We start from the raw sequence: 15187 nt of genomic DNA, 5'->3' as shown, positions 1-15187 counted from the left end.
AACGTCAAACCTGGAGTCCATCTTTGTATTCGTGTATTTGTTTTTTTGACTGCATGCTCCTCTGAGACCATCAGGAGTCAAGCAACCAAACTCAGCACAGGGGTACAGCATAGGCCCCTAAACATATGTATTGATATCAGATATTTTGATGCCATCATGTTACCTACCAACCATCACCACCCCTTATTATTATATCATATAAAAGTATATCAATTTGCCAAAAGCACAAATAGGCCTGTACTGTATTTTTAATACTTGAATGAAAACCCTTTGGACTCACTGGCTGCCTGAAGGGCTTTTACTGATGCTTTTTCAGGTGTGACAGCAGCAACAAATGCTAATTACCGTGGTCCATTTGCAGCCATACACGCCCATACTAACATTGCCTCCATCATCTTTGACAGATGATGTGGTGTAGTTCATATCATGACCTGTTTCTCTCCTTCTCCATAGTTTTCTCTTCCCATCATTCTAGTACAAATTCATCTTGGTCTCATCTGTCCACAGATTTACTTAGACCTGTACAGGCTCTTTTAGATGTTTTTAGCATCGTTTTCTTTAGATTTTCTGAAGGAGTTTTTGTTAGCCACAGAAATAATTCTGTCATCATTAACTTTAGTTGTCTTTTCTGGTCTTTTTGGCCCTTTGGTGCATTCCTTCTTTTTTAAAAGCCACTCTGCCATCTCTCTGATAGGTGTATTTTGGTGTTTCTGCCTCCTTCAGTAGTATGGACATCTCTTTGGGCCTCATTATGTAAAAAAAACCCCAAAACAAAACAGTGAAGAGTTATAAAATACAAATTTTGAGACTTTGAATCAACTTTAGATATAATGACTGTGTCACATGTCATGAAAATGAAATGGAACAGGGCTCATCTAGTGATGAAACTAGATGATAGCCAATTGTCCAATTACTTTTTGAACCTCTAAAAAATGGGAGACTGCGCAGATAAATGCAATACCAAAACACTTAATGCAAACTTTTTGTTAAACCCCCTGAATTAAACCTGAAGGCTTGAACCTCAGTCACATCTTGATTATTTGATTTATGTGGGTGGTAGTGGTGTGCAGGAGCAAAGGTACATAAATTGTGTCTTTATTCAACAAATTATGGACCTAACTGTAATTTTAAACACTTTCTTTCTTTTCCAGTGCTCAGAAAATTGTATTTGAGGGACTTGTACAAATTTTCAAGGGCCAGCGGGAAGTTTTCCCAAATTCATAGAAAAACAAAAGTTCTTATGCTTTTTAATGTTCTTCTTAGTTTATGTGGTTTACTCTGTTTGCTTATCTTTTCGTCACTTCTGTAGTTTGGCTGTGTACAGGAAGGTCCTGTCGATTTAAACCCAGGACCTTCTTGCTGTGAGGGGACAGTGCTAACCGCTGCACTGCTGTGTGACCATTTCATATTGTATATTCACATGTAATTTTCTTGTTATGATGTAACTTTTTTGCTGTTTGAATTTAATGTGTGTAAATCAGTTTGTGAAAGAAAAAACATTCAAATACTGGTTGGGTTTATATTTTATTTTATTTTGTTTGGTCCTTATACAAAACACTGTAAAATCAGATTTTTTATAGGCTGTAAAATATGCTGTGTCAAAGTGTAGATACAGCATCTGTAAGTATTTAACTCTTGGCTGTGTGCTGATTTAACACTAGTGTTGCATCTTACTGTTCAGTAGCTATGTGATGTGCCTTTAAAGAGAAAGTGTTAACATTTTATTCTTAGCTATAAGCAGTTACAATTAAAACACATAGCTCAATGTGATGGTTTAAAAACACGTTTCCATTCCTTTTAAAATACAAATATGATTAAAAATATAAGAGCACCAAGTTAGTGAAACACAAGGCAGCTGCAATGAAATGAAGAAAATGTAAGATTTTAAAAATTGCTCCAGACTTTTTCATTAGCTGCCATACAACTTTCTGCTCATGTTACTGATGAAAACTAGGATCTCTGTGACTGTTTAAATGTTGTGCTAGAATATGTAAATAAAACTGGGAAGCTGAAAACAAGTGCATTCATTAGAGTAAGATTACTTTGATAAAAGCTCACGATGCATAATGATGCTAAAATTGTGTAATTTGTAGAAAAACTGATGTTCTGATATGAACGTATGTCTTTACAGACATTACTCGAGATGGCAATTCATAATTAAACATTATGACTACAGGAAGTTAAATTAGTGCAACACACACAGTGGTAAACATTAAGAGCTGTCATTTTTCCCTGAGGAACTGTTGTAAACCACTGACAGGCCTTCCTTCATTTGGAGCCCTAGCAAGTGTTTTTTATCCATCTGTTAATTTTTCTGTCTCCCTATCAATAATCCTCATCGTCATCATCAGGCTCTTCCTCGCTCATAAGGAGAGCAAACCGGTTGTTTATTTCATTAGCATCTCTCCCCCCTCCCTGAGCTCCTCTTCCTCTTCCACCTCTCCCTCTTCTTCCTCTTCCTCTCCCTCCCCGCCCTCTGCCTCTCCCCCTCCTCCCTGATTCTGAGGATGAGTGAGTGGGTTTGGAACTGCAGTTCCTCACAGCATTCAGCAGGGAGGAGTAGAGCTGCGCAGACAAAGATCCCCTAGGCAGCAGAGACTCAGCATCTCGGCCTCCTTTCAGATACCTGACGAGGCCGTGCACCAGCGTACCACTGAACAACCTGAGAGACACAGGGAGTGAGAACAAGGCAACAAAGATGCAAAAATGTACTGTCATCGTGGTATAACTGTGGACAGATATCACATATAATTATTATCACTCCATTTGTGTAAGCTTAGCAGAAAAACCCCAAACTCACTTAAAATGTAATTAAAGCTTTGTACATGTAAATCTAGAGATAATTCTCTTTTTCTTTGCCAGCTCCTGTTTGTTGGTTGCACCTCTAGTTCTAATGCATACAGAGTACCATTTTCTTTTACTGTATGTCCATGACATACAGTGCCTACCATGAGAGATGAGGTTCTGGCAGCGGCAGCAGCAGTAGCTGATTTAGACAAAGTGCACTCCAAAGGCAGGCCTGCCATTGGCTGAAACTGTGAGCCATTCCAATATCTACTCCCCGTCTCTCTCCTGGTCTCACACGTTGTCGATCCAGCCCTGCACACACTTTATGTTCCAGGGCCCAGTTTGGCTGCGGGACTGCAGTGTTTGAAAGCAAATACAAGCTTTTACGTAATGACAAGAAAAATGACAGTTTGCCTTGTTACTAAGGCATATTAGTCTTTTTAACCATGTCGAAGAACCCAGGAGGGATACAATCCAACTAACCAGTGTGTTGGTAGTGGATAGCTCCAAGCTGTGTGTTCAAGAAGACTTCTCCATAAACCATGCCTAGGACCAAAGCTTGCACCTGGGGCTGTGAGGGTGTCGGTGTGGCCTCTCGAAACCAGAATCCTGTCACAGCTACAGCCAGCTGCAGCTGGAAAGGAACGGAAACTAAGGCTGACTGGTTCACGCCCAAGACTTGTAACAGGGCACCAAGTCGGACTGCTGCAGGAGCCTGGAAAAAAATGTTGGAAAATACAATCAGATCATGTGGAAAACTTCGAATTCCAGACAGATGCAAAACAAATACTGATTCTGAAAAATGTTTACCTGACCAAGTCTATCCAGGTGTACATGGTTTCTGAGTGGAACTGCCTCCACTTCGTTCTTCTTCAAGTTCAGGTCCAAGCGATCATACTCTTCCACAGAAATGGGCACGCCCTGAGCCTGGACTGTTGATGACCCAGCTGCTTGTTCCTTGCTAAATGCTGCATTTATGCTCTGACCCCTGCCTCCACACCCCCTTCCTCCTCGCTCTCTCCCACCTCTCATTCCCTGTCTGTTTTCTTGCATCCTCATATCTTGTATTTCACCTCCTGGCCCCTTCATTGGCTGTGTACCTCCAACTCTTCCTTCAGTTACATTATCTTGAGATCTGTGCAGTAATATCCCGTATACAGCCTGCCGAATGGCTCTAGAACTACAGTGGCTGCTAGCTAGTTTACTGTTCTCCACCTGCGGAATGAGAAGGACCCTGTGCATCACCAAAGCATCAAGCACCAAGGGAGGAAGCCGACCCTGAAGTGCTGCTGTCGACAGGCACTCCGGCAGCTGTGCCAGCCCAGAGGTCTGCCCTCCCTGAAATGCCTTACCTCCAGAAAACCAGCGGGCCACAGAGCTCGGAGCCTTGATATGGTACTCCTGCATACATGCCAGCAGCCTGGATGCAAGACCACCCTTCTGCCCTCTTTTGCCCTTACAGCCTTCCTCCCCCATTAGGCTGCTCACTTCTTCTAAGGCCTCAGCCACAGTTTTAAAAGAGGACAGCCAAAGAAGGAGGCCTTCAATACGAGAAGGGGGTGATCTACCTTTACCCCTGCCGCCACCTCTCCTTAACAGACTTGCATCTAACAGAGAAAGAAGGGCTTCAGTATCTTTTGGAGTTCCGTAGTCATTTCCAGTCAGAACAGCACATAAAGGGAGCAACTCGGGGTTCATGCCCCCGAACAAGCGACACAGGCCGGCAGTGGTGTAGCAGCGAGCTAAGATGTAGCGTTGCGAGGCTTTACCGTTAAGGTTGGTCCACTGGAAAAAACGGAATGGCAGATAACCTCCTAAGATCAGAAAACAATTGAGATAGATACCACATGAGAAAATACATACTGCAAAATACTGTTACCACCAAAGGGCTATTTTGAATCTGTGTTAAAGTCCAGAGACTACCCACACCTGGAAGGTCAAAGATATAAAAGTCACTGTCATTTGTCAGCACTGGGCATTTCCACTCTTGTGCCAAGCACGCAATCTCCCAGTCAGCCTCAGCTGGACACTGGATGAGTGGGACTCCACTCTGGATGAGGACCTGAATGAAGACGTCTCTTGTAAGAATGGGGAGGACAGAGCCATTGCGGCCGTGAGAGAGGTTGTCTGCCTCTTTTATCTTGGACTGCAGGCGCTGGCGTAGAGTATCAAACTTCTTGTTACTGGGGTCCATCCCTAATAATAATTAAAAAGATAGGAAAACAGATGTTTGCAGGTGTTATAGCAATATTTAATGTGAAAAGTGGTTTTTGCTTTAGGTTTGTGCAGATTAAAGATATAAGCAACAAAAGCATTCATGAAAAGGTAAAGGATAAAAAATCTAATATAGTTCAATGATATAATGATTTAATAAGCTACAGACCTATCTGTTATTACAATGAAAAGCAATATAACAAAGATGACTGAAGTTAAGATGTGCTATTGAAATTAAGGGGAATGTTTACTAAATGAGGTGAGTACTTAAATTGAAGATATTAGATGATGTTGTACCCAAATACAGAGAACTTAAAAAAAAATAAATAAATAATGTAAGCTGTCCCCTTTTTTAAATGTCTAGAAGAGTACATACTTGAAACATCCTAACTTGACGGCCTTGTATAAAGCATCTTTACCTCCATCCAGAACCACATATGGCTGGATGTTACAGGTTGCCAGTGCAGTGAGGAACTGGGTGAGCAGGGAAGCAAAGGCATCGTAGTCCCCTCCATGCAGCTGATCCAATCCGTGGCTAAAGTACAGGCGGAAATAAAGACTGCAGCCATCGATAACGAGCCGACTGTCCCTAAACTTCACATCTTGTAGGAAGTGTCTGTTCCCCTCCACAAAGGTCGTCAGACCATGGACACCCATTACATCTCAGGGCCTAGGACGAGTTCCTAGAGTGAGATGATGTATAAGATAATGGTACTCACGATGGTTAAAATGCACGAAAGCCAGTTTCTGTGCAATCATGCAATAAACGGAAGGTAACTGCCAGAAAATGACAGGAGTCACAGTTCGCTCCAATGTGAAGTAACAGACACAGAGACTGTCGGCTGGAAAATTATGACTCATCAGAAGTTATTGCAACATAAAACTCTGAGTAACTGACGACAAATGACATCCAGAATTAGCCGTATTTAGTAGAGCACTAAATGTTTACGAGTTGTACTAACCAATGACACTTTCTTCTCTTTACTTGCCTGAGTGTTTTTATGTCTTGCGCAGTTCCTTCCTTGTACTTCAAAATAAAGTTCCCGGCTAGTAACAAACGTGTGTATTCTACTGTAAACACGATAATATCTAATTTTCCTATCTATAAAAAAAACCCAGCAAAGAACACGCGCAAATAAAGCCACAACACTGTAGAGAATAATGACAGTTAAATTTTAATTAATTTGAAAAGCCTTGCGCTAAATTGCGTTTGCGTTCTCGCGAGAGAACACGAGAACGCAAACGCTAGCGAGGGCGCTAGCCAGTTTTGTTCTCACGTTTGAAAAATAATTACGTTTTATTACGACCACAATGTCCGGAGGAACAAACCTCGGGATTCCCGGGACAAGCCAAGCCACCCCCGGTGCATTTGCACACCGAAAAAAAGACAGCAGCCCGTCCGCTAGGTTTTGGGAGAGTCCGGATACTTTAGCCCAGCTGGAAGTGGTGCGACAGTGGATCGGGAAGCACTACAAAAAGGTAGTTAGCCGAACAGGAAGCTAAGCAAGATGCTAGCCGCTCCCCCTCCCTGTTAGCAAGCCCAGTGGGTTACAGCGTAAACATACGGTTACGTGTTCACACTGGCTGTCTAGATATAGAGAAATTAAGTCAGCGGACCCTGCATAAAAGGAAAAATATACAAACGTGAAATGCAAATCTAGCGCAGTCGTATCACATGTAAATACAGCCCTAAGCTTGTGTATGTAATAGAGTATTGAGTGGCACGATAAATAAAAATTCTACTCCTATCTAATTTCAAACCCTCTCTGTTTGTTAGTATGTTCTGTCGGATGCCCCATCTTGCCAGGTCCTGGCTGCAGTCACCCTGCAGCTTCTCCAGTTCCAAGAGGATGCATTTGGCCGACAAGCTACCAGCCCTGCACTCACCAAGCTGCCTGTGAGTCTATCGCTCACTGTCTATCTAATTGTCGTCACAAGTGACTTTAAAATGCCTGATAGAATTGGCTTGTAAGTCGCTGTAAGTGCCTAACTTTGACTTTGTAGTGTACTTGGAGTATTAAAGTAGTAGTAGACTGATTATTGATTGATGAGTTTAAAACTGTGGAAGCAAATGCTTGCCTCTAAGTATGCGTGACACTTAATAGTGAAGAGGATAAAAACAACAACAACACACAAATATGAAAGTTGTTCATGTCCATGACCCAAACCCACAAGAAAACCTTGTTGATTTCTCTACAGGCACAGTGCTTCCTTGACTTGCGACCAGGTGATGGACTCTGCCACATTCTTGGCACTGCTTACAAGTTCAAGTTTGATCAGGGCTGGTGGGTAGTTTCCTAATATGATCCCTAACAGATCTCATTTGCTTCCACCTGTGTCCTTAATATCTCTTTGTTCTCTACCTATTTTCACACAGGCGAAGGTTTGACTTACAGAATCCATCAAGGACTGAGAGGAACGTGGAGATGTTTGGTACAATTGAAAAAGCACTGATCCAGGTGAAAACCGCAAATCTCAATACTGCACACACATACACACCAAGGACTGTTCCTTCACGAACTTGAATATTTGTCACAACAGAACAACTGCATGTCATTGCCTGTCGTATATCTGGACCCTACACTGGATCAGGATCTGGCCGGCAGACTAACTGGCATCATCACCAAACATCAGGTAAACTACTGCAAATAAGCAGGAGATTATTTGTAGCTCAGAGTAAGACTAAATGTATGTAGCTCTGATACAGTAGTTGGATTTCAGTGCTACTGATTCACAGTTTTTCCCCCTGCAGGGTACTGTTACAGAGGACAGAACGCTTGCCAGTCATCACATAAACCCCTGCCCTCCCTCGACAGAGGAAGGTTAGTTAAAGTTTGTATGTGTATATGTGTTTGCTGATGTTATGATGCCTACCACTTAGCTTAAATACATTTTGTATACACATCTGTTTTTAGATGAATGGATGCGTCCTGTCATGCGGAAAGACAAGCATGTCTTGGTACACTGGGGCATGCACCCTGACAGGTAAAGCAAGCACAAACACACACACACACACACACACACACACACACACACACACACAGGTGCTCACACACAACACTTGACCAGCATGAAGTGACAACGTCTCTTGTCTCTTACAGTTATGATAGTTGGCTGTCATCGAGTGATGTTGAGGGAGAGGTTGAAGAGCTGCCACATCCAGAAAGGCCCTGGAGGGTTAGTATGGCACCACATACATCATGCTGTCAGGAGTTAGTTACTGCTGCAGTTACTGAGTGATGTTTGTCTTCAGTTTTCTTTGTCAGACAGAATGTGATTGTCAGCGGGGACATTAAGGAACCACGCGTACTATAAATAATAGATGATTTTATATAATGTCTAAAAAATTTACAGAAATTTTACAGCTGACTGAATCCTATTCATTTAGCATGCTCTGTATTCCTTTCTTACACTTGATGAGATACAGAAGTATGCATCACTCATTAATATTCAATTTGTGTGGGTGGGTGTGTGTGCGTGCGTGTTCTCCAGGTCCATGCTGGTTGGATTCTGGACACGGATGTTTTCAACGAATGGATGAATGAGGAAGACTACTGTGTTGACGAAAGGAATGTGCCAGTCATCCTCCGGCAGCGTATTCACCTCCAAGAAGACCAGGTTTGTGTGAAGTAGTAAAAAATGGCACTGGTCTGTAGGCTTAGGAAGGAGTTCCCCTTTTATTAATGCACGCTTACGTTTTAACAGTTTAATCAACTGCAAAAAGCAGGTGTGATCCTGTTGTGTGATTCTTTTGTTCTCAGAATTGTAAGCAGGCATGCTTCTTTTCCCATTTCAGACAATTAGCAGTGTTTTTCTCCTAGAGATGAAAAACAGCTGTCAGCTTCACAAAGTTGCAAATCCTGCTCTTTTTTTCAAAATAGTCTTTATTCCGTTTTTAGTTTTTCTCCATCTGCCTTTAACCTTTTGTTACAGGACCCAAAGTCTACACCCTCCAAAAAGAGAAGGCGCTCCCCGTCCCCTCCCTCCTCTGAAGGCAGGAAGAAAGGAAAGAAAGGGTAAGACATAGGTGTTTCTTTTAATAAGGGGCTGTGCTTTTGGGTTGTCACAAAAGGTATTACGGTTGATTTGTGTGCTCACACACAGGAGAAGGCGTGGACAACAGGACGAAGAGCCAGAAGAGGACCTGACCAAAGACATGGAAGACCCGACTCCTGTGCCTAACATGGAGGAGGTCATACTACCCAAGAATGGTGAAACTTTGAAGACAGTGTCCAAAACTCATTAAAAATGTGTACATTTCCTTTAAAGTGTTTAAATGTGTTTAATATTTTCTTATCCGATCTATGTAGTCAACCTTAAGAAAGACAGTGAGAACACTCCAGTGAAAGGAGGGATCATGGCTGACCTAGGTAGGCATGCTTGTGCCATCGTAAATGCATATAGAGAAGTCTCGAAACATTAAAATACTTTTTTAAAATATGTCATTCCTATGTTTATGTGTGATTTTTGTTTTTTTTACATCCTTGTAACCACTGTCTTTTTCAGATGACCAGGAGGATGATTTCCCAGGACGGGTAAATATGATGTCATTTCTCTCACTTAAAACATTTTTAACTGTAGGAATTTTGGGTTTAGTTTCCAGATTTGAAAAAGTAATATTTCTCTGTGTATTCCTCATCTCTCTTTAGGAAGATGAGGATGGAAGAGGAGAGATCCCACGCCTATCAGAGGGAGAGGAAAACATCACAGAACAAACACATCACATAATAATACCAAGCTACACATCGTGGTTCAATTACAACTGGTAAGAATATGTATTTACATTTACCTTTATGCTGAACCTCTTAATTTTATTCAAAAGACCTAAAAGCTCCCTGTGCATCTTGTCCAGCATTCACTCGATAGAGAAACGTGCACTCCCTGAATTCTTCAATGGGAAGAACAAGTCAAAAACTCCTGAAATGTGAGTGCTGCTGATGTTTAGACTTTACCGCTATTACAGATGATGGAGAATGGCTCAGTATAGCTTTCTTTACACCTTTGCAGCTACCTGGCATATCGTAACTTCATGATCGACACGTACCGGCTGAACCCCCAGGAATACCTCAGTTCAACATCCTGTAGACGCAACCTGACTGGAGACGTTTGTGCCCTCATAAGGTATAACTGTGTGCGTGTGGGTGTTTGCTGTCATGTGTGTCTGCTGCATCTGCTAAATTAGGTTTAATGTGTAGGTGTTCATCTGTGAATGTGTTAATAAATTAAATCTGTTAATGCTGGAAAGGAGCAGTAAGCGGTATATGGTGTCGTTAATGATTCTGTAGTTAATAAGTATTTGTGTCTAAAACATGTTGAGTTTGTTAATGTACATGTGTTTGAGCTATGGGGGCTGTTCCAGCTACAGCAGATTAGAATTAATATGAAACAAATGTTTGTGTCCAGGGTTCATGCATTCCTGGAGCAGTGGGGTTTGATTAACTACCAAGTGGATGCAGAGAGCAGGCCTCTCCCTATGGGACCTCCACCCACCCCTCACTTCAACGTACTCGCTGACACACCATCTGGGCTGGCCCCCCTGCAACACAAACCGCTACAGGTTTGTCGTGTTGCTGTTGCGCAAAGCTCTCAGCACAGACAAGTTTAAAACACAGTTTTTGTCATGTGAAACATTTTCCGACAAACTCTTACTTATTTCCGCAGGTGTCAGCTTCACAGCACATGTTGTATTTCCCAGAAAAGAGCAGAGAGAAACCTTCAGACTGCCAAAACTTTGGTCTGCGTACTGACATCTACGCCAAGAAACACCCTAAGGTCTTACACTGTTAATACAAAAATTAAAAAAAAAGAGTTTATAATGGTGCTTACAGTAAAGAGCAACTACAGTTCAGTACAAGTCTTGATCCAGTTTTCATTTCTTTATGTTGTGCTTCCATGGTGCCAGATTTTCTTGTAATTTCTTTTAAAGTCTTGAGAAATAGTTTTCCGGACTTTCTGTCCAAAGTTCTCTTTGGAAAGCGGATACTTTTTCAACCATTTTCAGTCCAGTCCTCTTACCTGATTATTTTTAGAGCATTTTTAAGGCACTTAAACCACTTGACATATGAATAATAAAAAGGCACCAAACTCATGGGATGAACCAGTGTTGTGTCTGCACATGACAGACACTTCTAAATTGTATCTTCAGGCACTTTGTGTCTTGCAGCCTGACACAAAAATACAGAATTTGTTCTGATTTCTTTAGTTGAATCTGTAAAAAAATGCTAAAGATAACACAGCTTGACAGGCATAAAATAGTATTTTTACACTAACAAGGTGATTCTAATAGAGCTTTTAGCTGATGAATTGGCGCTTCAAAGCATGGTGTGCAGCGTGTCCTTAAAGAAATTGAGCAAACTGGACAAGTGGAGGTCTGATAGACAACAGAACAAAATGCAGCAAACATCCAAAGAAGAGCTTTAAATGTCCTTCAAGAAGCCTGGAGAATTATTCTTTAAGACTACTTAAAGAAACCTAAGAGAGTTAATGGATTGCATTTATATTGCGCTTTTCTAGACATTCAAAGCGCTTTACAATTCCACTATTCATTCACTCTCACATTCACACACTGTTCAGGGTGTGTTAAAGAATAAAGGTGGTCATACCAAATATAAACTTTGAAGCTCATCATAATTGTACAAAGTCAGTTTTCCCATGCATGTGTACGTTTTAATAAATCGCTGCATCCACATCCCGTTTTTCTAGCAAAGTATTAAAAAAAGTGTAGCTCAAGACTTTTGCAGAGTGTTATAAATCTTGAAGATACGTCTTAATTTGAGAGGTTTGTTTAACAGCAAGTCTCAAAATTCCTTAAAAGAGACACTCTTCCACTGTGTCTCATAGAATAGACAAGAATGTGTTTTATAACAGTGTTATACAGGCTTTATTCTTAAATTATTGTCATATTTGTGATACTTGTCTCAGACTAAAGGAGCGAGTGCAGGAAGAGAGTGGACAGAGCAGGAGACTCTTTTGCTGTTAGAGGTAAGCGCAGTAACTTTATCGTCACATGCATTTTGCATTTTTTATTTATGAGATCTTTTATGTAATGAGATCTTTTACGTAAGCCCTTGAGCCTTGTTCGTCTTGGTCTCTCTATCACCACCTCTACGTTTCTCAGGCCTTAGAGGTTTACCGAGATGACTGGAACAAAGTTTCAGAGCACGTGGGCTCCAGAACGCAGGACGAATGTATCCTCCACTTCCTCCGTCTGCCGATAGAAGACCCTTACCTAGAAGACTCTTCGGCCTCTCTTGGTCCACTGGCATATCAGCCTGTGCCTTTCAGCCAATCAGAGAACCCTGTTATGAGCACCGTGGCCTTTCTGGCATCTGTGGTGGATCCTCGTGTGGCATCAGCCGCAGCTAAGGCAGCATTGGGTAAGACTACAGAGGGAAGAAGGTTCATTTCTGTGTAATCTAGGTTTTTAAGTACCTCTGAGATAGTATATGGTATACACAATGTTTGCAAAAAGGGGAAATGTGTGTTGTGACTGTTGCTTTCTGCTTTCAGAGGAGTTTTCTAAAGTGCAGGAGGAATCGACGGAAAAAGCCTCTGAAATGTTGAACCAGCCAGAAAAAAATGGTAATGCTGAAATATAGAAAGGCAAAATTGCACATTACTCTCTCACTGTGCTTTCATAATGTAACATGTTATTGCTTTGTATCTTATAGAAGCGGTAGATGCAGAAAAACTGGAGCCAAATTCTAACCTTCATCAGGTAATGTACCAGTAGGAGCTCAGTTTATTGTGTGTGCTGGTGGAGTATGTTGCTTAACTTGAGCGTGTGTTTGCATTTCAGGTTACTGTCAGGACTGACGGGCTCCAGGTGGAACCCAGCGTGCCAAAAGTGGAGGGAGTCAAAAGAGAAAATGCTGAAAATATACTTGCTGAGGAGAGAGATGGTACATCAATATGTGCGCTACAGTGAATATGCATCGTATGTATGCATATACGCATCAGCGGCTCTAATAACGAAATTTTCTCATGTGCGCTTCAGCAAGGGGGGATGGCGACGAGAACGCAGGCCGGCGGGAGGGGGATGGGGACGACGGGAGGAGAGTGATGGAGCTGGAGCTGGTGGAGGGCAGCGTTGCCACGGCAGCAGCAGCAGCTCTGTCCTCGGCTGCCACGAAGGCCAAGGTAAAGCCCACCCACTGGCTTAAAATCCAACCAATCGCGCATATATACACTAAAGAAATGCTTAAGTGGAGGGTTTGGGTTTTTTTTTTTTTCATTTATTCCACAGGTTTCCTAGCAACCAAAACAGATGTAAAATATCTTGAAGGTTACTTGAAGGAAACTCTCCCACTTTGCATATAATTGATTGGGGATATATGAAGAATATACTGTATATTTCCCAGTGTTTGTCTCCACTTCCTGTGGTTGTTTTACCTGTGCTACATTCTTAGCTATTACAACCACCATACCAACTACTGTTGTCTTCTATCACTGTCTTTTTTTACTCTGTATTTGAAGCATTTGGCAGCAGTAGAAGAGAGAAAGATCAAGTCGCTGGTTGCTCTGCTGGTGGAGACCCAGATGAAGAAGCTGGAGATCAAGTTGAGACACTTCGAAGAACTTGAAACCATCATGGACCGCGAGAAAGAGGCTGTGAGTGATAACGATGTCTTCTATTATATAGGGAAACTTTACTTAGCTACTCCCTGTCTTGTTGCTCATTTGTGAGCTATAATTCCACACTCCAGTACATCTCTGAAAGGTTTGTGTCCACATAGAAACCAAAAACAGTACTTAACACCTGTGCATATGCGTGTCCCATGCAGTTAGAGCAGCAGCGGCAACAGCTGCTGACGGAAAGACAGACTTTCCACACTGAGCAGCTGAAGCAGGTGGAGATGAAGGTTCGCCAGCAGAGGGAGCAGCAGGGGCAGCCGGGTTACACAATGCAGCATTCAGGTCTGAACATGGACACCGAAAGCATCCTATCAGTCTATAAATATGGTTAACCCTTCAATTCTTTATATAAAACCCATAACATGATCACATTGTAAGGTGCATCCGCTGTCACTAGACTGCCTGTTAGTCTGCCTTTGAATTTTAATCCCTTTTCCTCCCTAGGCCAGTCCATTCCTAACCGAATGATGCCTGCAGGAGGAAATGCCCAAACGATGGCTCCTCGACACCCTGGAGCTCCAAATGGCATGTGTGAGTGTTTTCCGCTGTTGTCCTAGATTTATTATTTTATATTATTTTGGAGTGTACTGACACAAAGTTCTTCTGTCACTATCTCAGACCCACCCTCACAACCTGATGGGATAGCACCAGCTCCCACTGGTCCTCCATCATCCAGTCACAGCTGAATTCATCAGAAAACAGCACGTGCAGGTGTGAATACATCACTCCTCTTTCAATCTAAACCAAGCATCTGGAACAGCTGCTCACAATTAAACTCTGCAACGCTTCAGTAGTTTCATTTCAACACTGAAGGATTCACAAACAGGTAGACACAGTTGATGTGTATTTGTTCAACAGTGCAGCTCATCCACTCTTTGTGAACTGTTTGTGCTCTGATGTCAGAGTTGAGAAATCTGTAGACTGAACTCTGCTCATTAAAGGTTCTTTTTTATGAAACAGTTTTGTTGAGCTTTTATCCTCGTTCAGCTGGTTTCTTTGTGACTTTGTGCTATTTGCAGTGGTCCACCTTCCAATCCAATGGCATGTTGGCGGTACACATGTGCCAGAATATCATTTCAAATCAAACTTCCCACACAGCCATCTCTAGAGTTAACAAAAAATGGTTAAAAAAATTTTTTTCCATTGAGTGGCAGTTCTCTGGGTGGAAACGCCTCTTTTGCTTTGAATAAGGAGGTAATAATAAAGAAAATGGCCAGACTGATTCAAGCTTATAGGAAGGATGCAGCTCAAATTACTCACTACAACAAAGTTATACAGAAGAGCGTCACTGAATACACATGTTGAACCTTGAGGCAGAGGGGCTACAGCAGCAGAAGACCACATCAGGTTCCACTCCTGCCAGACAAGAACAGGAAACTGAAGCTACACTTGATAAAGGGGCATCTCACAAAGTTTAATTCAGCTGGATTCTAGAGCACAATCAGTTCTGTTCACTCAACCGGCCTCCACAGGCACCAGATTTCAGTCCAACAGAGCACCTTGTGGATGTGGTGGAACAGGAGACTCACATTATGGATGTGCAGCAAACAAA

At 42.1% G+C, this 15187-nt stretch overlaps 2 protein-coding genes across 4 annotated transcripts; one reads left to right on the top strand and one right to left on the bottom strand.

Moving 5' to 3' along the window:
- Positions 1–2324: 2324 nt before the first annotated feature.
- aste1b (asteroid homolog 1b) lies at positions 2325–6438 on the bottom strand. 3 transcript variants are annotated; one of them, XM_065471004.1, is made up of 7 exons: positions 6331–6438; positions 5421–5684; positions 4717–4983; positions 3598–4601; positions 3271–3502; positions 2949–3141; positions 2325–2662 (listed from the first exon to the last, which is right to left on the bottom strand). In XM_065471004.1, exons 2-7 carry the CDS (start codon positions 5656–5658, stop codon positions 2326–2328), a joined length of 2271 nt encoding a protein of 756 aa, XP_065327076.1. In that variant the 5' UTR covers positions 5659–5684; positions 6331–6438; the 3' UTR covers position 2325. The 3 variants fall into 3 exon arrangements, with proteins under 3 accessions (XP_065327076.1, XP_065327077.1, XP_065327078.1); XM_065471005.1 differs by lacking the exon at positions 6331–6438 and adding an exon at positions 5991–6107; XM_065471006.1 differs by lacking the exon at positions 6331–6438 and adding an exon at positions 5964–6001.
- On the top strand, positions 6209–14592 carry smarcc1b (SWI/SNF related, matrix associated, actin dependent regulator of chromatin, subfamily c, member 1b). The gene is made up of 28 exons (XM_065471003.1): positions 6209–6480; positions 6779–6898; positions 7201–7286; positions 7379–7460; positions 7543–7635; positions 7754–7823; positions 7917–7986; positions 8103–8178; positions 8494–8619; positions 8935–9017; positions 9106–9212; positions 9312–9371; positions 9508–9536; positions 9651–9766; positions 9854–9925; positions 10009–10122; positions 10405–10558; positions 10663–10773; positions 11923–11982; positions 12119–12377; positions 12511–12582; positions 12672–12718; positions 12800–12902; positions 12998–13140; positions 13477–13611; positions 13785–13917; positions 14080–14166; positions 14254–14592. The coding sequence occupies exons 1-28, from the start codon at positions 6313–6315 to the stop codon at positions 14319–14321; spliced, it is 2844 nt and encodes a 947-aa protein (XP_065327075.1). The 5' UTR covers positions 6209–6312; the 3' UTR covers positions 14322–14592.
- Positions 14593–15187: the final 595 nt, after the last annotated feature.

Source organism: Pelmatolapia mariae, linkage group LG22, assembly GCF_036321145.2.
Source record: "Pelmatolapia mariae isolate MD_Pm_ZW linkage group LG22, Pm_UMD_F_2, whole genome shotgun sequence".
Lineage (NCBI taxonomy): Eukaryota > Metazoa > Chordata > Actinopteri > Cichliformes > Cichlidae > Pelmatolapia > Pelmatolapia mariae.
This window is presented reverse-complemented; position numbering and strand designations above follow the sequence as displayed.

Excerpts from the sequence above, each read along its gene's own strand:
- aste1b (XM_065471004.1), bottom strand. The coding sequence starts at position 5,658 with ATGGGTGTCCATGGTCTGACGACCTTTGTGGAGGGGAACAGACACTTC. Across the intron at positions 4,984-5,420 it reads ATATGTGGTTCTGGATGGAG|GGATGGACCCCAGTAACAAG; the intron begins GTAAAGATGCTT and ends AATTATTATTAG. Across the intron at positions 2,663-2,948 it reads CCAGAACCTCATCTCTCATG|GTTGTTCAGTGGTACGCTGG; the intron begins GTAGGCACTGTA and ends TGTGTCTCTCAG.
- smarcc1b (XM_065471003.1), top strand. The coding sequence starts at position 6,313 with ATGTCCGGAGGAACAAACCTCGGGATTCCCGGGACAAGCCAAGCCACC. Across the intron at positions 8,179-8,493 it reads ATCCAGAAAGGCCCTGGAGG|GTCCATGCTGGTTGGATTCT; the intron begins GTTAGTATGGCA and ends CGTGTTCTCCAG. Across the intron at positions 9,537-9,650 it reads AGGATGATTTCCCAGGACGG|GAAGATGAGGATGGAAGAGG; the intron begins GTAAATATGATG and ends ATCTCTCTTTAG.